The following is a 22,517-nucleotide window of genomic DNA, read 5'->3' as shown; positions in this document are numbered from 1 at the left end:
ATGCCATGTGTTGTTTTTGGGTTTATTTTCCTCTTGAAATAGGAGATACCCTTCTTGTTAGACCTGAATTCTGTGCTTTAGCTTGCCATAATCATAAAGCACATAGGATTTGTGTTCAAACAAGGCCTGGCTCCCTCCTAGGGAGCAATTCCACTTTAGAAAATCAGGCTATAATTACCTAGAATTTGCCACAGGAAATTACTTTATGATTTTTAAATGCTTTCCCATTTAAAAGAAATTGATTGCAGAAGAGGAAGTGCTGATTTACAAACTTAAGATTGGTTGTATTGTGTGAAGGAAAGGATGGAAAGAAAGAGGCTACTGCAATAAGAGTCCAGGATCAGATGTACACAAGTCCTCTGTGTATTTGCAGAATGCTGCCCCTTATGCAGAAGTGGAAGGATATTTTCCTTTCATTTGCCTCGGTTCCTGGGTTTTACAAGTTAATGTAAATGTTACCCCTTTCTTGCCAGGCAGCAACCTATCAGAGATGAGGTTTTCATGCTGTGTTGGGAATGGTTCTAATGACATCTTCTGTGTCTTGGTCGTTACTAGATGGTGCAGCATAAGTTTCCCTGTGTTGCCACAAAAGGCTGTGCTAATAATGATAACAAACTATAGTTCTTCTTGCTACTGCAGATGACTCAAAGGTTAATTCCAACTGTTAACATAATGAGCACATCCAGAGGAAGCTTTCAGCAACAGGGTATTTTGTAACTGGTGCCTTGCTGTTAAATTTGTCTCTCTAACCTGCGTCTTGCTGGTTTTTCTCAGTGCACCACATGTCAGTAAATAAAGTTCTGTAGATAGGCACACAGTCAGCATGAACAGGACAGAATGGCTTTCCATGACTGTCAAAAGACAACGTGATGGGGTATATTGTTGTTGGTCAAAGCAACAAAGTACAAAGAGTCCCAAAAAACAAAGAGGGGAAAGAAGAAAAGACAAGACAGAGGGAAATGTTCCATTTCACTTCCCCTGAGCAAACATGTAATTTCCATGATTTCTTTTTAATGACTCTCTTCTGAAGCTGGTAGGTACTGATTTATGAAAAGCTGTAAAAGATCAGGTGGAACCCTGCAGGACATCGTTTACAGCTGCACGGATTGCAACCCATCTCATTTGTCTAGGAAAGCGTGAGCTCATGGCGCACATCACCCAGACCATAAATTTCATGGTCAGACCTTCTGTCTAGGGGCTGGGTCAGGGGGAAAAATCTGCCTATGTGTGCAGATGCTCTGAAAGCCCAGCTTTCCCCTGGTGCATGTGAGGAGACATCACAGGCTCTTCGGAGTGAGACAAATTCCTGTTCATTGATAAACTGTCCAGATGTCCTCTCTGAGGAGGAAAGTAACTAATTTTTCTTTGGAATCCTACAAGGAGAAAAATGATACTTTACAGTGCTGGTTATTCTGAGGTCACTTGCATTAAAATTAGGTCATATTTTTTGTCTCGATGATGCTTTGATCCAAGTAATAAACATAAAAGCTCTTTTGGGCCATTCTAATTCCTAATCCTAGAGACCTGTTCTATTTCAACTTGTTTATACTTTTTTTTTCATTAGTGATTCTTGAGTCAGGCCTTGCTTTATCGGATTTAGGTTAAAAAGACATACTAGGCTTGGAAAAGAATAAGTCTCTATGCTTTATCACTAAGAGCACTTCATAAATACTCTTAATAAATGCCTTGGGATTCCAGATGCTATACCAAGAAAGCTATAAATAAAAAGCATTGGCTCTTCTTGGAATAAACAGTAGTCAGGGAGATGCAGGCTGTACAGCTACTGAATAAGACTGTTTTGGACCTGATTATCAAACCTAAGCCTTTAACTGGAGAGTGTTTAAAGCTTTGTGTCACAAAGGTGCCTAAGATCTGGTTTTAAGATGAGAACAGTAACCTGGAGTGTGCTGCAGCTTCTGTCCTCAGCTCGCCCTTTGCGTCTCTGTGGCCATGCTGTGCTTTCCCTTCTTTAGTGTTTTGGGGACAGAGCAGGTTTCTAGTGTCATTTGCCTCTTTCCTTTCCATCTGCAGCTGCTCTCAGGATGTGAGGTCCATAGTTAGTGCTGGTGATCATGGTCGTTTGCAGCAGCTCCTTGTCATGGCTGGGGCTCTGGAGGGAAGGTAGTCAGGTGAAAAGTGTCCTGTGAGGGATACTGCTGCTTGGAGACCTGGTGAACATTGATGGTGAATCTTCAGTGATGTTATGTCCATTTGTGGTTTTGAAGTTAAGATCTTGAAGCATTTTTAATTCTGGCCTGCAATCACAGCAGGCAAAAAGATAAAGTAATTTTCTGAACCTGAAAGAAATCAACTGATTGATAACAATTGGTGAAGCATCAGAAGTACAAGGCACTGTTTAGTATGTAGCCAATACCAAAAGTTAGTGTTTTGTAAAGCTATATTGTTCTTTTCTTCAAAGGTAGAAGTCTTGGTATAATTGATGTGGCATCTCCTGATTCCACTGAAAATCATGTGTACTGCGAGGGTACAGCTTTACTATGTTGTTATACTATTTCTACTAAGGGTACTATTGCAGTGCTGCTGATCTCAAACTTAATAAAAGCTTCTGTTGGGATGATGAAGTTTTGCTTGGGTTTTCCAGGCTGCTTATGAGCTTAAATTTACTGGTATTTAACTACTTTGTTCTCTTTGGTACCTTTACAATCTCTCCCCATTTCTTTTGTCCGGTGCTCAGAGATGGCTTGGGTTGGGGTGAAGAGGGTGTTTTACAATCCAGATCACTTCTCCAGTACTAGCAGCTGTCAAGTACCCTTTGCACTGTGTAATCACTGCCTTTAAATTATGGTGTTAGTCTAACCACCTCTCATTTTCACTTCTTCCCAGTGACAAAAGTGACATCAGATGGATTTGACTGTAGTAGTCGAACTCCTGTGCAAGTGATGTTTCACTAGAACCACAGGGAAAAAGAACTGTGGGGCAGCAAATAGACTGTAAAGCTGCAGTGATAACTGCTTTCAACATCCTCTAGCTCAGTCTCCTGTGCTACTGTGCACTATCACAGTAGCACAGTTAAGCACATGCTTAGCTTTAAGCCTGAGGTGGACACCTTAGACATTGCATTTAAAATGGAGCACATATGTTTCTGAATGGGGGCTGAAAGCTGTCCAGTGTACACATATGATTATCAGTGGAGGGGAAAATCAGAAATAAGAGTTGATGTCTCTAATAGCATCTGACTAGTTGAGGAAGCCATTATTGGACTAATTAGCACTAAGAGAGGAAGGTGACTAGAATCAGTAAGATCTCTTGTCAGTAGAAAGAAATTACTGATCATATTCAGGGGCTTCTAACATCCCTTACAATAAGATAGCAAGGCAATGAGGTGGAACAGCTGAGAACACGTTCACCTATCTGAGAGCTGAGTGTGTCCTCCAAGCTGTTTGCCTGGAAGACCTGTTTCAGGTAGGAAAAACCTCATGCCTGGAAATGTATGTGTCTGTCCATGCTCTGAAACAATAGTCCAGAGAACTAGCTAGGCTTATTTGTGGTATTTTTAGATGGCTAAAATTATGTATGTTAGAACCTGACTCTAGTGACTTCATAGGCAAGGCCTGGCATTTGCTTTTAGTCTTGATGCTCTCAAATAAGAAGTTACAGTATGCTCTCAAGGCCACAAAACCAGGAATATTCAATGCAGACAGAATTGAATTTCTGGATCAATATGGGAGCAGTCATTTCTTGCCAGTTGCAATATGGAAAATTCTTCACACATTGAATTGTAAGGTAGCAATATGCTTCATGAATTGGTGATGCTTCAGTGACTTAAACATCGGCATGAGAAGCTGGTGCTCTTAAGCAAGATGATTATGCCGTGTTCATCAGAGCTGCCAGCATAAGTACATGTGGTTGCTTCAGCAGCAGATAACTTCCACAGATGCATAGAAAAACTATGTCTAGCCTGGAAGCTCCTGCCAGCGCTAAGTTTAGACACAAAATAAATCCATATGTATCTCTGCTCTCTTAACTTTCCTTGCATTCCTTTCTTTATTTCAGGCCATCAAATCTTCTCCTGGACCAAAGTAACATTGACATTTCAGCCTTCCGCACCACGGGTGATTGGCTCAATGGTTTTCGGACAGGGCAGTGCAAAGACATTTTCACAGGCGTGGAATACAGTTCCTGTGATACAATAGCCAAGATTTCTACAGAGTAAGTTTGACTTGACTACAGCTCTTCTTCACTAGCGTGGCTGGCAGTACAAGTTTAACCAGAAGTATAACAGTAGTGGTTGTATGGGGAGTTTTTACTGGATATCCTTACATTTGTTCCATTATATTCCTACATTTTAAGAGGCAAATATAAATTATCGTTACAGTTGCAATACACATGCAGGAAACCTAGATGCTCTGGTGACTGTGTGAAGGACACAATCCCATAACTTGTTCTCATTGATGACAAGGAATTTCCCAGTTTCTTCTGCCACAGTAGCACCATGCATCCTGTGGTATAACAGCATCGTTTTTCTTTCACTCAGGGTTTCTCTATTGATGTTTTTATATTCAGCCTTTTATATCAGGATTTCCCTACAACTAGCATGTGTGGCAAACTTTCCTTTACATCTCATCCCGTATTCCATCAAACCAAGTGAGACAAAGCAAGCTCTTTGTAGCTGTTTTCCTCCTGCATGCTAATACATAGAGGCTGAATCCCCTCCTGCCTCCTGTTTTGACATTTAAACATGCTAAACTTGGAAATTTACAACTTGCAAATTTATTACATTGAAATGCAATCCATCTTTGTCCTGGTCATAAGGAAGAGCCAGGGTAGTGTTCTCCCTGCACCTGAAAAGACATCAAGTACAGTTATGAACCTAGTGCCAAAGGAAACCTTGATTCCCTGTTGGGCTAGCTGGGTACACAACTGTTTTTTAAGCAGCAGCTGTGGTACTGAGAGTTAAACCCATCAGTGCTGTTAAGTATTGTATTATTGCAACTAGAAAAAGCCTGATAATGCCTTTTTATAACCCCCTTTGGGGACAGTGCAGAAAACCTCTAGGAATGCCCTATTTCCTGTGAGCCACTGGTTCATTATCCCTTCACAAGTGTTAAGCCACTTGTGTGTTGTGGAAGGAACGAAGGGATTGGGCAGCCTGGAGAACTGAGAGGTGAAGAACAGGGTAGATGCTGGAATCTTGGCCATGCAGCTGTTAATTTCAAAGCTGATACCAGAGTTAAGACAACCGTTCAGAGGGCTCAGCACATGATAGTGAGATGTCAGCACTGCTCAGGAAAAGCCTGATAGGGATTTGAGATGTTAGAGAGGCTCAAGATTGCAGCTGGCCTGGAATTGAGCCCCTTGCCCCTAAATCCCAGTGCCTGTATCACTGGAGAACACTGTTTCATTGTCTTTCCTTCCAGGTAAGCAAACACAAAAAGGCTAAATGAGTTTTTACTCCTTTTTTTCCCTGCCTCCTGGTGTTTTCATACAATGTCTCAGTATTTTCTGTACCAGAGCTTGTTTTTCAGCAATACCATCATACCTGGAGGGCTTCTCCACTGCAGCAGTATAAGATGACCGAGTTGATTGTTGTTTGCTGGGAAACACAGACAGTATGCTGAAACCGATGCATCTTCTCTTTTTTTTCCAGTGACATGAAGAAAGTTGGTGTTACAGTTGTGGGGCCCCAAAAGAAGATTGTGAGCAGTATCAAAGCTCTAGAAACTCATACAAAGAACAGCCCTGTTCCTGTGTAAGGTACCAAAATGTTGTTGCTCAGGAGAGAAGAAAAGTTGTGTCACCGGTCAAAAGGGATGGCTGATAAACAGAATTTAAAGGAGTTCTTTGCAACAGCTGTGGAAACCTAATGGTTGATATTTCAAACCCACTAAGATACTCAAATGTTGAGTATTTAATGCCTTAAAAATAGGAGCGAACTTGTTTTCTATCTGTTAATCCTAAAGGGTGGGTGCTCTTGACTGACTGTTAATGCAGATAGTAAATCTCAAAAGAAAATATGTAAAAATCCTTCCAAGTAAAAACCAGTGATCCTAAAACCTAGAGCCATTTGAATATTAAGTGACTGAATAACACGAGAAACCCATGGACATCAAAGCTGTGTATTTGATCTATACAGCAAACAAGAAGAAAGAAAGACTTGCAGTATTTTTATACAGAAGAGATCTGTAACAGGTATTTTATTTCTTTAAAAGCAAGGAAAATAGAGGACAATACCTCACAACCTGTCTGGCCATATTTACTATAATGTCATTGTAACATGCTATTTCCACTTCAGAAGGGAACACTGAAATAAAGTTTGTAGTGGCTTTGCATTAGTTGACAAAAGATTTTGCCATTATGTTAGCTTCCCTAATTGTGTTCATTTAAATACAACAAGTCTTAATTTTTAAAAGACTTATTTATTTCCTTTGGGGTTTTTTTCCCATTATTGTTTATATTTATACTTAAATACCTTAACCTGGCTGTATTATTGCCAAGTGCCAAATGTTATCAGAAGTTCATTAGTTCAACCTGAGAAGTCATCTGAGGGCTAATTACTAGATTATTTTATACTCATAACATCATACGTGAATGACACTAGACAGAGCATCTGGACTTATTGAGATACCTCCCATTTGCTGTAAGGGTATTGTAACCCAGGCTTGAGTTTTGGCAGAGTTGTGTGCTTATTGATCTCAGGATCAGTATTTGCCCTGGTCAGGCACGCACATCTCATTTACTTCCCAAAGGCCTGCTTTCCCATCAGAATAAGGACCCCTGTTCTCAAATGGGAGATTTGTCTAGCAAACATAAAAAGAGAGTCAGGGTTTCATCCTGCATTAACTGAGGATGCTTTCTAAGTTCACTGGGGAATGGTCCATTTCTAGCTTCTGTCTGGCAGGCTCTGCTCCTGACACTGGGAACTGGGAGATGTACTACCCTGTGGGCAGCCACTGGTAGTTATGCTGAGATGGTGACTTGCAGCCATGGATAAGTAGCTTGTTTAAAAGGATGACAAGCTGTGAACTGGGACTTTGGTATGTAATTTATCTAAGTCTGGGCTCAAAAACCTCTCTCCAGGCACTGCCATACTGCAGGGGACTTGAGTTTCTGACACAGGTTCCCTAGGCACCTGTTTCTTGAAAGAAAACGTAAAGGAGCCTGACTTTAGGAGAGCATTCATATTTCCTAGTGGGAAAAGGAGCCTGGAAACTGGGATTTGAAAGCCCTCCCCCATCTTCAGCATCTTCCCAACAGTGAACTCTTAAGCTGTTTCTCTGGAGCCCATCAGTCCCATTTCTGAGCAGACACAACTCTTCACTTTGAAAATGAGGGGTTTAAATCAGTGTGAGACATTTCTTGTGTTACATAGAGGCAAGCTTCTTAATGCTCTAGATCTGATGCCAGGCACCAGCCATTAGGCTTTGGACACTAACGGAAAGCACTCTGATTCTCAACTTGCCATGCTGGAATCTAGACTGGTTCTGATGTAACAGTGAGTCCCTAAAAGTCCAAGACTGTGTGGGATGCAGATGACTATATGGCACACCACTTCTCAATGTGCATGCAAAAGCAGGTAACCAGTTGTTGGTTTTTTTCTTGTGTTGGTTTGGTTTTTGAAGCTCCTTGTAGCATAGGGCATATTATAAGTAAGGGAGGAATCAGTTCCTCAGATTTGTGTGGCTGAATTGACATTTAAATTGATCTTCATGGGTCCAGGGCTTAGAAAATGTAGAGACACAACATTTACCACACATTGCTGAATAGAAGCAGATTTAGAAACTTTTTAAATGAGTGTTAGCAGTGAGCATGCTGTAAAGGACTCATTTGAAATGCACAGGATAAGAATTAGTGATATTTTATGAAAGGAAAAGGAATGGGGTTTATATTATGTTGAAATAATGAGAAATTGAAGAAAATGAAAATAAAACACTTAAGATGTGAAGATGCTTAACTGCCACAACCTATCCTGAAATGAATGCTGAATAGAAAAGCTGTATTATCCGTTGCATAGCTTCTTCAGAATCTTTCTTTTCCTCAGTTTGAGATTGCTCCAAATCTGACATTGTTAGTGAATTTAAGTCACCCAAATCCATTTGCTGACATTGTCTGTGTGGGGACAGCTTTTTATAACATATTCCTCATGACCTTTCTCTTCAGCTTCATTCTGCTGCTGGAGAGGGAGGACGAGAGGGCTGCGGTGGGGGGAAGACATCTGTGAAATGCTTCTGAGAACCAGTTCTTAGAGGTTTAGATGACAAGTGAAAACTGCACCGACCACCCTCAATTTTCTCTTAGGATCATATCATGTTCCTTGCCCAGTGTTTCAGCATGCTCAGCGTAAAAGATTGAATCTCACTGATGCTTGGGAGAAAAAGAAACTCAGTTTTGCTTTTCTTTGCTATTAGTAGTAGAGAGTTTGAAAATACATTTAGTTTTCTCTCCCCCTCAAAAGTTGATTTGTACTGTAAGTGGCCTCTGTTGCAAACATCCTATACTCCCTGTCCCCATGTACATATGTATACATAGCAGTGTACAATTCTTCATTGTGGAGTAGAGATGCTAGAATTCGTGTGGCCATCTTCCTGTACAGAACTTGCATCAACATCAAGCAAAATGCAACTGCTCACAAAATGACATGCCGCGTTATTGGTTTGTATCTTTAAATATAGTTTCCATTTTATTTATTTCTGTTAACATATCTAGTTTTGTGCTGTTATTTAGCATTCAATAAGTAATGTATAGATGTGATTTGATTGACAATATGTATTTACTTTAACTTGTATTTCAAAGCATTACTTACTCATTTAGATTATATATTGTGCAATTGTAGATGGCCTCTTACTAATGTAAAATGATTTGTAGTGGAAACATTTATATTTTTATAATAAACATAATGAAAGTATTTTTTACATACTGGAATACTGAGGTGATTGCTTGGAGGACAAAGTAAATTTATTTGATTAGAGAAGTGTGATAAAATTGTAATTAAATATGGATAAATTCTGAGTGTTAAAACACAGGTCGGAGTGAAAGCTAGATATTACCTTATATTATCTATTAAGAGAAACAAGTAGTGCAGGTTTTATCTAGACAGACCACCATTTGTGCTAAACTGATTTACACCAGTCAGAGACTTTGCTTTCTCCGTGGATGTGGGAAAATATCATCTACTACAGCCTGCCTATGGGATATTGAAAAGCTGTCATTTATTTTAGTTATCAAGTATTTCCAAACCTTTGCTTTTTTTCCTCCCTCACCAGTGGACCTCTTTTCATCTTATTACTATGTTGAATCCAGTAAAAGATGTACTTTTCAACACAATAAAAACAAGCCCACTGCTTACTGTAATTTAACCCCATGAACATGTCTTGCCTCTGAGTATCTGTATTAGATAATATTTTGTTCCTGTTTTGTTATGTCCCTATCAAGTTGTTTCTGTATTCTTCACTGAAGTAGACTGTGTGAAACTGCCGACATACAACTCAAGTTTGAATCTCAGGAATTATCTTCCTAGAAAAGTAAGAGTGGTTTGAATGTTCACCAGCTACTTGAGGAGTAAAGTTACAGGATCTTTCTGTACCATAAATGATTTTGCATGCTTTTGTGTATTACTGTGCTTACTGGTGCAACACAATGAATGATAATCCTGTCCTGGAGTCTCTAAGTAGATAAACTTTATGGCTGTGAATGTAGCATAGTTCTTCTTGGGGAGAATCATTTGAAAGAGCTGCCCAGAACTGGACTTAACTTGAAATGACAGCAGCTGGACTGAAATCCACTTGTTCTTAGCAACACCAATATGCCTCATGCTGTGCTGAAGTGGGTACCTAGGGTATCATTTTAACTTCTAATGAGTGGAGTTTGATGCTGTACTTGAACAACAGGGAAGCAGCTGAGTTTGTCTAATCTATGCAGCATGCAAACTATTTTCTTTGTGAGCAGGTTTCACTTCAGTAGTTCTGTTACACTGACTTGTGTCTATCCCTTTAGCCTTATGGGTACACTGTATTTGCTTTATATCCCAAAGCACATGGTGGATAGTGATTGTTGTATAATTGTCGCACTTATTGAAAAATGGTAAAATACCATTTTAGCAGTACAACTGTATTCTACAGCCAGTTCTGGAATGGCAGTAGAATGCATCCACACGAAGCAAACGCCTTGCAGCCCTTGAACATGTCTCAGCTCAAATGTGGAGGCATAATTGCTGACATCTGTTTCACAAATGAGGATATGCTCTTCTTTTAGCAATGTCCAAGTGACGTTTTCCCACTTTTTAAGGGTGATGCCCAGAGGTCGATATCTCAATAAAGGCCTAAGCAGTGCCAAGTGGAATCAGAAAATACTTCTGTCTCACATAACTCCTGTTAATTCAGACAAATACCCATACTATGGACTTCCCTTCATTTTCTGAGCCACTATAATTCCTCAGATCCTTTCCAAACCATCACTGCCTGGGCAGTAATTCCCCATTTGTGTGTGTGTGCATTCAGTTCCTTTGTAGTCCTTGGTCTACTTCTTTGTGTATTTCTTAGTGTGTTTGTCTTTTCTGATTTAAAATTATTTATCCTGGAAATGTTTCTCTCAACATTGATTCATTCACACATATAAACATGCAGGTTACTAATACAAGTGGTGACCAGCAAGAAACATGAAGGACAGCCTTGTCTTGCCTTTCTTTCAGATGGCCAGAGAACCTCTGATAAATGAATACTCAGTACGCAGGATCTTTCAGCTCACTCTGCTTTCACATTACAGTGATTTCATAATAGCCCATATTTCCCCTGTTAGCTCATAAGAATGTCATGTGGGACAGCACCAGAAGTCTTACTACAGACAAGATAAATCACGTCTACTACTTTTTAGATTATCCTGTCACAGAAATAAATTAGACGAGTTTGACATGATTTGTTTATTCTTGACAAATCTTAGTTGGTTTCTTAAGACCTTGTAATCCTCCAGCTGCATAGAAAAGTATTGTGCGATGTATATATATATATATGTGTGTATATATATATATATATATCTTGGTACTTGAGGTTAGCATACCTAGTCTGTAATTGCCTGGCTCTGCTTTTCTCCCCTTTTTAAAGCTCAGGATGATCATTGCTCTTCTCCACTTGCCTGGACTCCATGACTTCTCCAAGAGAATAGCCAGTGTCTACATTTGGATTAGTCCATTAAGTTGCTATAGTAAATCTCACAGGCTCTGCAAAACTGAATGTATCGCTCAGTTGCTCTGAATCCTAGGATTCCTAATTGTAAAATATCAGAAATATAAAATATCAGAAAGCTGGGTTTTTTTAAACCTCTTTGGTAAAATGAGCCGCTCCAGTTTACCCACCATGGATTTGTAATTAATACTGAGTTTTGTTTTAAGCCATTTCAGAAGTGTATGTTTGCCAAAAGTGTGAAATAACCAGAGTTTTATATTCCTAATATTAGGGGATTTAGGGACGCAGATGTTGAGCTTGCATCTGAACTGATTCATCGCCAAGCCATGATACATAGCACCAACAGTAAAGCATGTCTGGGCATAAAGCATCAGACATGAGGTCTCAAGCACCCATAGATATCTTCTGTATGTAATATGCCTGTTGGTTTTTACTTGAATAAATATTACATATCCTTCCCAGAAGAAGCTCTGCAGTATCTATGTATTGAGGCTGCTCCTCAGCTGGCAAAGTACACATTGTCTCCTCATTGCTGACCTGTGAAGAGCCTCAGCCAAAGCAACATTGAACTTAGGAGGACTGCAGTCTTCACCCCAAAATGCTGTCCTCCTCACTGGGCTGGATTTCTCCTACTGGCACAAGGCCCGTAAGGACAAATCCTGAGCATTTAGTCTTACTGCATTTGCTTGAGCACAAAGTATAACATTTAATATTAAGGCACTGAGCTGAAATGAAGCCAGAAAAAACATATATATGCTAAAACCGATTTGTTTGGATGAAGAAGAAAATGGAGGTCTGGTAGCTTTGATCCATAGTCTGACCAGGGATTCAAATAAGCATCTATGAGGCTAATTTTCCTGTCGTTCTCTCTCTACCCATCAGAAATAAGTCCTTGGTTATAGTTTACAGCTTGAAGTGATTTATTTGTACAGGGTAGTTCACTCTTTTCATTTTCATTACTCTCAGAGCTCCTATCTTCCCTCATGCAGTTCAACAGGCCCCAAAATTAGACTCAAACCAAAGAAGTTTTGTGTGTCGCAGTACCCTTTCCTCCTTTCATCCCCTGCTATGCCCATCAGGCATCATCCAGAACAGCCTCCTCCCTGTGCTGGCCAGAGGGGAGTCCCCATACACCCTCACTTATAGCTTAACCTAGTAGAGAACCCAAAACTCAGGATGGGAGATGACTAAAGCAATATATTAAAGTGGTATTTCAATAGTTGAGCTGTTAGTTGCTTGCCTTGCTGCGCTTTCCATTTCTGATCTCTTGCCATGCAAGTTTAACTATGTGGAGTCCCACCAGGCATTTAAATTTGCCTGTGATTTTTTTCCCTATAAATCACCTTCAGTGTAGACATTTCCTCCCACTTAGGATTAGAGTGGTAGAATATTAGTTTTATCTACAGAATGATATCATTTTAATAAAATCATGCTTAAAATCATGCTAAAATGATGCTTAAAACCAAACCAAAAGCAAATTAAGACAAAACAAAACCCCCACACAACCACCTCATCAAAATGCACCAGAGATACAGGTTACTGAGAGGGGTACTGCCTCTCTAGCTCATAATTTGGACAGTGAATAGACATCCTACACACAAACACACAGGCTAGTAAAGGAGGGATGCTCGGTGTTCTTCCCATGTTTCCTGCAGTATCTGGGTGGCTTTTTGCACAGCTAGCTGGACATTTGCTGGCAGCTTTGGTCAGTGTTAAAACATGCATCTTCCCCTCAGGCTGCTTTTCAGCTGATCAACAGTAATGGTTCCCCACTTTTAGTATGCCCCTTTAAAGATGCATTGCCATTTATTATTTTACTGGTTTTAATCTCTTCCCTTCACTCTAATAAAAGTTTTTTGGGGGGTTTTACTGGACTAATCTACAATTCCCAGGTGGATATACTTTTTAAAAAAGCTATGCATCATTAACTGAGTTAATATTTACCTAATTGTAATAGCACAGCAATAAAATTCAATCCCCACAACAATGTGAGATGGTAACTTCCTTTCCTCTAACTGATGGAGAGCTGGGCTACCTGCCAAGGAAGTCAAATGGAAGTAGGAAACAATATGAACAAATGAAGTTTCTTTCTGAGTCTTAGATAGAGATGTTTTCTTGCTTCTTTTTGTTTAGCTTTTTTTATCTTCTGGCATTACTTGATTCATTTTTCTTTCTATCTGTTCCCAACTGTTCTGTCATTGCACGTCTGGGTTTTCAGGGAAAGGAGGAGTTGGCACACAAAGGCATTAAATCTTTGCCCATTTTTACCTCTTTCTGTTATACAAGTTACCCTCTTCACATCAGGTTTCTTAACTATGGCAAGCACACCACTGAAAGAATCCTCTTCCCCCCCACAAAGTCTACCTGCTTCAGTGGCATGCCAGTTTTCACTGGTATCTGTCAATGCCTTTCCTCCTTCCTTGGGCCAAATCTTTTAGTTTAGTATAGGCAATCATTAGCTGTTACATAGCCTTCTAATGAGACTGTATAATGATTCTGGCTATAGTTTTTTGCTGCTAAGTATGTTCTAGGGGACCACTAAAATTATGGATTAAATACCTCACTGCTCTCAAAAAGCAGATCTTGTGGATTGTATCAGACACTGCACAAGAAGGGATGCTGTGCAAAACAAAGCAGAACAAAAGTTTTCCATCTAGTGAGAAAATAGTGAAACAATCAACTTGGAAAATGTTCTCCTAATCTTTCTGCATTTACTGCAGCAATATGAACTGCAGATCAGACACTTTCTTAATCAGTGTCCTTAGTGTCCATATAGTATTCTGACTCAAAAGGAACAAAGCCAAGTGAATCAGTGGTCAAAAATGCCTTAGCATCTTGCCCAAAAGGAAGCTTTCAAAACCAATTCCTACCATTCTGTCTTTGTATCAACAGATATGACTTTTTTCTCCAAGTAACTGTTCTTGTCACACTGTGAAACACATTGAGTTTGCTATGATAGGGCTGTCTCTGTATAAAGGAGTACATTTTAAACATTTAACCCATAAAAATTGCATGGACTTGGATCACCAATTATATGAAATGCACTTAATGTTTTAGGCTAAACATTAGCCCTGTATCTTGAGGCAGAGATTGCCACTGCTATGCAGAGAAAAACTATATCTTGCAGCACAATAGAATCTGAAAAAGCTCATGAGAGCTGTCAGAAATTTCATCTACAGTTTGTGAAGAGCTGATTAATTTTCCAATGGGAAGGTGAGGAAAAAAAGGTCTGGTTGAGTACCTAAAATACCAAGCTCAGTAAAATCAGAGGCAGAAGTAGAGGGCTCAGGGGAAGCATTCCTGTTTCCTTCATTTAGCCTTACCTGAGGATGGACACAGGGCTAAAGTTACCACACTCTCCAGAGATGTTGTGCAGGGTCTTGCATGTGGAATGGGAACAGTGCATTATAAATCTCTTTGCAGAGCATAAGAGTGCAAGATCCTTGGAAGAAAAATGTATCGACTCTTGTGTCATTTAAGGGCTGTGGCATTTCCAACCTTGCAATAATTGCCTAACACTTTTCATTTGTGAGAAAGTAGAATGAGACGTCTTAAAAGGGGGTTCTGCATATTGTAAAAGTCCAACCACGACTTGAAGAAACACCCCTGAGACTTATTGCTACCATTATAAGCTTAGAGTAATGTGCACATATTTTTCTTTTTAGGCCATGCACACTTTATCCAACCCCCAGAGGTAAAACAGAGAAAGTCCTGTTAAGTAGGGAATGGTGTTTTTCTTTGTTTTGATCTGCCTGGGTCAGACACACCAATGTGTGTCATGAGGACAGCTCAGCTGAAGGCAAGGTTTCCTGCTAACCACTGCATCCGTGGCATCATGCACCACAGTGACATAACCTTTGGGGATCAGTCTGAAAGCTGCTATTTCACTGCTGGGGATGGGATTTCCAGGTCTGCTTCTCAGCTGCAGAAGGCCCAAAGCAACAGCTGCAGGGGATGATGGTAACGGATGTGGCTTCATTCAGACTCAAACTCAAAGCTCAGTATCAGGCTTCCAGGTGGATTACCAGGAACAACTCCACAGTCCTTGTTGGGGCACAGTCAGTCTGGCAAGGCAAAGCAGTGAACAGTGGTTGAGTACTTTATTAAGGAAAATGCACATCATTTGCATCTCATTAAGTTTCATTCTCTGTGTACATCAGTTGTGCTGGAGAGCTAATGTGGCAGCACTTAGTTAACACTTCAGTAGCTTTGGTTCTTGTTGGTTTCATTACTGCATTTTGGAAGATCTCAGGCCCACTTTGTAACTTAACAACTGGAGATTTTCTTCCTCCTGTTCAACCTTCCTAATGTGCCTTAAGTCAGTGTTATAAGAGGGTAGAAATGATTAAACCATAGCAAATAGAAAAACAAATAGTGATGGGTGTAGCTGTTGAATAATTCATAAGTTTTCACTTGAACACCAGCTCTGTTTCAGTATCAGCAGCAAAAGCAGTCAAGAAACCTGAGTCACTGAAGACTTTAGAGAAAGCAATAGGCTAGGATCTCACAGAGGTCATTCAGTGCAGATGAAGCATGGATGGAGGCAGAAAACCCTCTGTCTTTTTGGCTTCAGACTGCATGATTCACCCATAGTCGCCCACATCTCCCTACCACTGCACTTGAAAAGTCTTTGGACTGAAAGACCATTATCATTGTTCCCATTTCCCTGGTATGGAGGCACAGGCAAATAACAAGACTTACTGGAAGTGTGGACATTAACACTGCTGATGCCAGAATCAGGGCTGATTCTCATGCAGTATGGTCCCTCTGCCACTGCCTTGCCTTGTTATTGTTACAAAATACTGACATCCTATGAGAGCTGCAAAGAGGGGAAACCCAAAATTGCACATTGCTCTCCTGCTGCTCATCAGCCCATGGCTTTTTTCTGCCTTCCCCTCAGCCCCCCACCCTCACTTGCTATTTTAGTAACTAGAGAACAACCTGCACAATCTGTTCAGTGCGAGAAACAACTCATCTGAGCACAATTTCCTCTTCTCTGTTGTTGAATGTAACTTCCCTTGGGTAGGTGAAGGTTTTGGCAGTCTGTACAAAGACTAGCAGGGACTGAAGCAGAAGCTGTAATAGAGCTGTTATGACTTGACAGCCCTGTTTTGCAATGCACTGGGGGATTTTATTACAAGGCAATTGCAGCTTCAAGAAATTTCAGAGTATGGAATCTGCTTGTATGGTTTCCTTTAATGTTTACTAAATGAAATTGCAGTAGATTTTAACATGGAGACGATGGCTGTAGCAGTTCTGGATGGCTCAATGAAAACTAAAATCAATCAACTTGGTTTTGTTGGCAAGTTTTTGCTCTGTAAGTGGAAATAAATGTTTTTTTGCAGCTCTAATAATTTCATATGCGTTTCTGCAGGGGCTGACAAAATGCTTATTCTTGTAATAATATATATTCTTACAATGCTGCCGAGTGCATTGTTTTTTGCTGAATGTGTGCTTGAAGAACATCCTGTTAAAGATCATTTAACGGAGCTTCACAAGAAGCTGTGTTATTACAGTGTGTATCAGTGATGAGCAAAACCTTGAATAAAAAGTTCTGTGGCTTGGGAAAAGACTTTTCACTTCCCTACTCACTGTAACCTTCCTTTTTCTTGAGTTAACTAAGGAAGATGGTGATAATTAAAGTTTCAGATCACTTGCTCCATGGAGTCATAATATAGCATATTTTCATCATAAGACAATGACTCACAGTAGTGACAGGAAAAGGGACAGCACTTTAAAATACCAACATTTTTCACATCTTAAGCCTCATGACAGGTGAAATGTGGGCTCTGATACCTGTCTATGAACAGGACTAGTTTTGCTAGTTGCTAGTATTGTGATAACACATGTGATATGAGCTACCTGAGGAAAGAGGGAAATAGGGCAGAAAGTAATGCAAACCACTGAGGCCATGGTATCACCACAGGACAAACCAGGCTCACACTGAGCCCTTGGTAGCCTGGTTGTGAGAGTCACGTATGGTGAAGAACAATGGTCCAGACTGTCCATCCCCTTCCCCATGGGAAACTCAAGGGCTGTGGGAAGGTGTGGGGCCAGGAGCATGATGATGGGCTCTCAGAGGCTGCTGCTCCATCAGTTTTTCTAGGAGTCTCCTTTTTTGGGTATGTTTTCAGTTACAATCCTATGCAAATGTGTGTGTTAGCAACTTTATGAATGTATTATGACTTGGGTTATTGTGGGATATATTTACTGTTGGAAGCATGCTGTTGAATAAAACTGTATAAATGATATACAACTATATGGTGTGGTGTTTACTCCTTGGCAGAGCAATGGGAGGTAATTGATGGCCTATTTTTGGAAGAGTAGTTGGTTAATATCTACTCTGAGCTCTTCAGTGGGCTGAAAGACATCAGCCTTCAAAACCAGGTAGTTAAAATACCTGCGCTGTCACACTGAGCTGTGTACCTTTCTGTGTTCCAGTAGGGTTTAGCTCAGTCCCCTTGCCTGGTTTAATCCACATCTGTTTGTAGGACTAAATCCTCCAGCCTGCATTGGAGATACTACCTATTTCTGTGAACTTCTGACATTTGTGTGGGGTTAAAAAAAACCCAAAAAACACCAAAACAAACAAAATAAAAGATTTGTAAAAAGAGTTTCTGAAAAACAATAAAAGGGAAACCAGAAGGTGTCTGGGTTGGTCTCATTGTCCTGTTTCAAAATGAATGCCTCTGCCTGCATCTGGGTAATCAGAGTAGATTTTAATGATGATTTAGACATTGCAACAGCAACCCAGGGAGTTAAAAATACACTATATGTTTGGATTTGGGTTTTCATTCCCACAGTCAGAAACAGGATGTTTTTAGTGCATGCAGCCTTCCAATATGTTTGATACTCTTGCTGGCAGTTAGTGAGCAAAATCTGACATATTGAAGGTCATCAATATCCATCACTCACACCTCAGGTCAGCACTAGTTTTCTTAGTATATGCTAATTAACCGCCATTTTAGATCGCTTGTATTAAAGCAGCCGTTCAGAACATGGAAATTAGGGGTGACAGCATCTCCAAAGCCTGAAAGTTGCCATGCAGCAAAGCTGAAGGGGTTGTGTTGGAAGGTGGCCATTGACAGAGAGCAGGAGTTGTCCTTTGGGTAGAGCCAAGTGGTGCCCAGTGCAGTGCCGGATGTGCAGCTGAAGGGCACATCCGCCCCACTGGGGCCGCTGCTATAGCCAAAGGGCTGTGCAGCTCCCTCGAAGGAGACAAAAACCCAGGTTCTTTATTAAACAGAAGTGTGCTTTTGGCTGTGGATTCCACAGCATTACCTTTGGAGGGTTTCTTGGACAATCCTGGTTCTCAAGGCCTTGGGATTTCTGGTCCATGGAGCGCAAAACCTTGAGGAAGACAGAAAAACTGGGATTTCCGGCCCTGGTGAAGGCCCGAAAACCCACTGGGATGCCTGGTACCCCACAGGACTCCCAGATACCTGAAGGAGGAGGGAGAATATCCATGCCCATGTGCCAAGAAAGTGGAAATTTGCAGGAGCTCAAGCCAGATGTGTAGCTGGAGTTTATATAACTTCTTGAGCTGCCTCAAATCCCTCCTTTCCGCTCTGAGGCGGTCCTGGTAGCAGAGAAACTGAGGTGAGGACATCTGTAAACTTATTAGCTGCTTATTAACATTGCTTTGGGATAAATGTTTATAGAGTTTTCATAGAGTATTAGAGTTCCACAAATCAGTGTTTTCTAGTGAGAAGGTGTTTTCTCAAGGGCATTGCAAGCAGTCCCGCTGAAAACAGTGCGTCCGCAAAATGGCGGGACAGGGATATACAGAGGACACAAGCTATCTTTGATCTATCCAGTACCATATGGTATGTTTAATCTTTATTTGTACCCATGTAGACATCTAGGTTGTGCACTGTGGGTGCTGGGAAGTTGAAGAACATGAGTGGATGTATATTAGATTTATACTTGATATCCGCCATTTTCTTGTTACCTCATGGACTTGCGGACGCATAACTGTTGGAACAAGTCCAGAGGAGGCCATGAGGATGATCAGGGACTGGAGCACCTCTTGTATGGAGACAGGCTGAGAAAGTTGGGGCTGTTCAGCCTGGAGATGTCTGCATGGAGACCTCATAGCAGCCTTCCAGTGTCTGAAGGTGGCCTACAGGGATGCTGGTGAGGGACTCTCCATTAGGGACTGTAGTGACCGGACAAGGGGTAATGGGTTCAAACTTAAACAGAGGAAGTTTAGACTGAATATAAGGAGGAAGTTCTTTACTGTTAAGGTGGTGAGGCACTGAAATGGGTTGCCCAGGGAGGTTGTGAACGCTCCATCCCTGGCAGTGTTCAAGGCCAGGCTAGACAGAGCCTTGGGTGCCATGGTTTAGTGTGAAGTGTCCCTGCCCATGACAGGGGGGTTGGAACTCGATAATCATAAGGTCCTTTCCAATCCTGACTATTCTATGATTCTATTTCTGGTGCACATTCATCTAGAACAAATTTTGGGTGTGTTTCTGAATTCAGCTAATCATAAGGTCTTTGGCAAATCAAATCCATCTGCTGGTACTCCACCCCATTCTGCAGGTATCAAAGCCAGCTGAGTGCCCTTGCATGCCTGCACACCAACTGTACCCACCCTTTCACCATATGAAATCACCTTCCTGATGGCCTTTAGCACAGCTCTCCCTTTCCCTCCCTTCCCCTGAACAAATGCAAAAGTAACTACATGTGTAAGCTAATGGCTTTGCTATCAGACCACCATATGGGCCCCAGTGCAAGGCAACATGAAGCCAGCAGTACCAAAGCTGAGCACTCCCAGGGCTTCAATGCATTGAGCAGTGCAGGTGCAGCCAGTTGAGGACTGACATTTGTAAAGACATAAGCCATTAACAGGCCAGCTAGCAGCAGAACAAAAGCAATAGGGAGGCACAGCCAGAAAGCTGAGACTTTTGTTCTGTTCTGGTTACAGCATGCAATGAAAGATTGGTCTTGTTTAACCCTCTTGTTGGACAGAAGGACATGAAGAAGTTTGTGTTGCCTGTGCAGACTTCAGTGTCAAACTCCAACCTTTTTCTTTTTCTCTGTGCAAGGAATTTCATGAGCTAAAAGCAGTACAAAACTTATCCAGAGGCTAAACATTTCCAATACAGCCTTGAGCTCTTTTGCTTTTCAGGACTTGGCTGACAAAAAGGACATGACTTCTTTGTGTCATAGTGGCTCTAGTGTGGAAATTGGCTTCTGGAAAGAGGGGCAGGAGAGAGCCCACCAAGAACACTGCTGCATCATCTGTAGCATGCTTAGATTGCTGTTATGCTTCTCTTTGAAGGTATTGTGATAATCTGATTTTGGATCTCTGCTGTCTCAAGGTCCAATTCAACATTAGCTGCAGTTTCTCAGTGAAAACCAGCATCTCATTTCTTGTCTGTGTGGAACTGGTGCACTACACTATTGCCTTTCAGGACACTGCACAGTGACAGGGATGGTGAAAGCATGAGCTTCTATTTATTAACTGAGCGATACCACATGTAGAATCACTGCATGTTTACAAAACTGTGTGGGTGGGTTGATCAAACACATGGGGCCTTCCTTTGGTTTAATTCCTGTTCACTGATGAGAGTGAAAAAAGAAAGAGCAACAAATCAAATCAAAACTGGTCTGCGGCCAAACAAAAACAATAATGAAGGATGATCGAATTGCATTGTGCTTGTGTCTTGGTTTTGAGGCTTAAGTAGAAAGATGCCTGTCCCCTTTCTTGCTATTCCAAGCCTGGAAGGAGCACTGCTTTCCAGCCTGGCACAGCTGGAGCCCTGTGTCCCCTCAAGATGCCTAATGACTTGCAGATTTATTTCAAGGCAGTTAAGGGATTTACCTTCTTCCAGAAAATGCTTAGGAAATGATCATCTGATGCAGGAATGGAATTGTGTACTGATATGTGAGAGAGAAATACATCATATGGCCAGGGGCTCAAAACACATCTCCCACTCATCTAGATAGATGCTCCCTAGTGCATGAAGTGCTCCAGAGTCCCTTGCCATGGCCCCTGTTGTAATCAGTGAGCAATGTTGGAGACCCAAACAACCAGGAATTTGCTCTACTGTCACAGAAACCTCTGTTTCTGTTGTGAGATTAACATTTGACCTGTGCAGCTTCAACCTTTTCCTTTTAGTATCCACATATCTTTAGGGGAAAGTGTGTAGCTGAGCTTTTAAATGGTATCGGTAGCCACTACCTGCACCTGCATCCATCTGCAGTGAATAAGAGAGCTTGCATGTAGATATAAAAAGTTATATTTTCCCATGCTGTAACTTGATTGTCTTCCACAGAATTACACAGGGGACAGATTAGGATAAAAGTAAATCCAGTCCAAAGTTTTACTCTGGGAAAAACTTATATTGGGATTAATAGGTTACTCCAGCTTTCTGTACTGTAGAAACAATTAAAAAGTTATAAAGAAGGGAAAAAAAAGCACTCTTGGGCTTAATGGCCTTATTTTTTATGGTTTTTAATCATGTGTAGTCCTCAGCACCTGTTTAAAATCCTATGTAATCTAAAGGCAACCCTTTTGCATGTGGGTGTAAATGGGTGTTTCCATGCCACAGCTGTGTATCGTTAAAGTAATGAGGGGTGGTTATATCTAGCCCTCACTGGTGCCCACCTGTGTAGAATCTCTGAAACCCACCGAATCTCGAGGGTTGGAATGGATTCTCTTGTCCACCATGATTTCCTGAGGATTTTTCTCTGCTGGATGACAAAAGGTAAGAGAGCTTTTGATATCTTTTTAGTTTGTGCTCTTAAATGTGAGGTGAACTTAAGGCTGTTGTTTGGAAGATGGTATGGGCTAATTTAGAGGCTATCACATGGTGAAATGTGGTTTGAGAGGCTGCCCTGTGGTAGTTGTAAGGGGGATTCATGATATGCTTGCTATGTTACAAGTTGATTGGAAGCTTTTGAGATATGGGGGGATTCTGTCTCCATGAGTGTGATATTTTAGTATTGCATGGGCTGGGAGTTCTGGGCTGCCCTTGTCTTGAGATGAGGCAGAGATTTGTTTGTGTCTTGAGAAGTGAAAGTTGTTGGACTGAAACCAGGAATGGTGGTAGGCCTCCTTTGTGCTCCTGTTTTTGTTTGCCCCTGCTTGTCTGGGTAGGTGGTAGGCTTGTCTATAGGGCCTTGTTGTTCTGATTTGTTCTATGAAAGACCCTTATCATAGTTGATGTTTTAGTGGCATCTAAAGGCTTGATACTGCATTTGGTATGCTTTCTCAAAGAAAACAGAAACAATATGGATATATGCATGTTGAAGCTTAGGTTGATTTATGCTCAATAAGTGCTATGGCTGCTAGGAACTGAGGCTTTGATGGGAGTTTTGGAAAATGATGAGGTTTTTCCCCTTGTGGTTTTTCCTTGGGCCTGGTCAAGAGAC

General features: G+C 41.1%; 1 protein-coding gene across 1 annotated transcript in view; it reads left to right on the top strand.

The window, feature by feature from the left end:
- EPHA3 (EPH receptor A3) overlaps window positions 1-6,325 on the top strand; it is a 132,738-nt gene extending 126,413 nt beyond the window's left edge. The window contains exons 14-15 of the mRNA XM_034074459.1: window positions 4,015-4,170; window positions 5,609-6,325. Coding sequence (XP_033930350.1) covers window positions 4,015-4,170; window positions 5,609-5,714 — 262 coding nt within the window. The 3' untranslated portion in view covers window positions 5,715-6,325. The remainder of the gene's footprint in view (window positions 1-4,014; window positions 4,171-5,608) is intronic.
- Window positions 6,326-22,517: the final 16,192 nt, after the last annotated feature.

This window comes from Melopsittacus undulatus, chromosome 2 (assembly GCF_012275295.1).
Source record: "Melopsittacus undulatus isolate bMelUnd1 chromosome 2, bMelUnd1.mat.Z, whole genome shotgun sequence".
NCBI classification, from domain to species: domain Eukaryota; kingdom Metazoa; phylum Chordata; class Aves; order Psittaciformes; family Psittaculidae; genus Melopsittacus; species Melopsittacus undulatus.
This window is presented reverse-complemented; position numbering and strand designations above follow the sequence as displayed.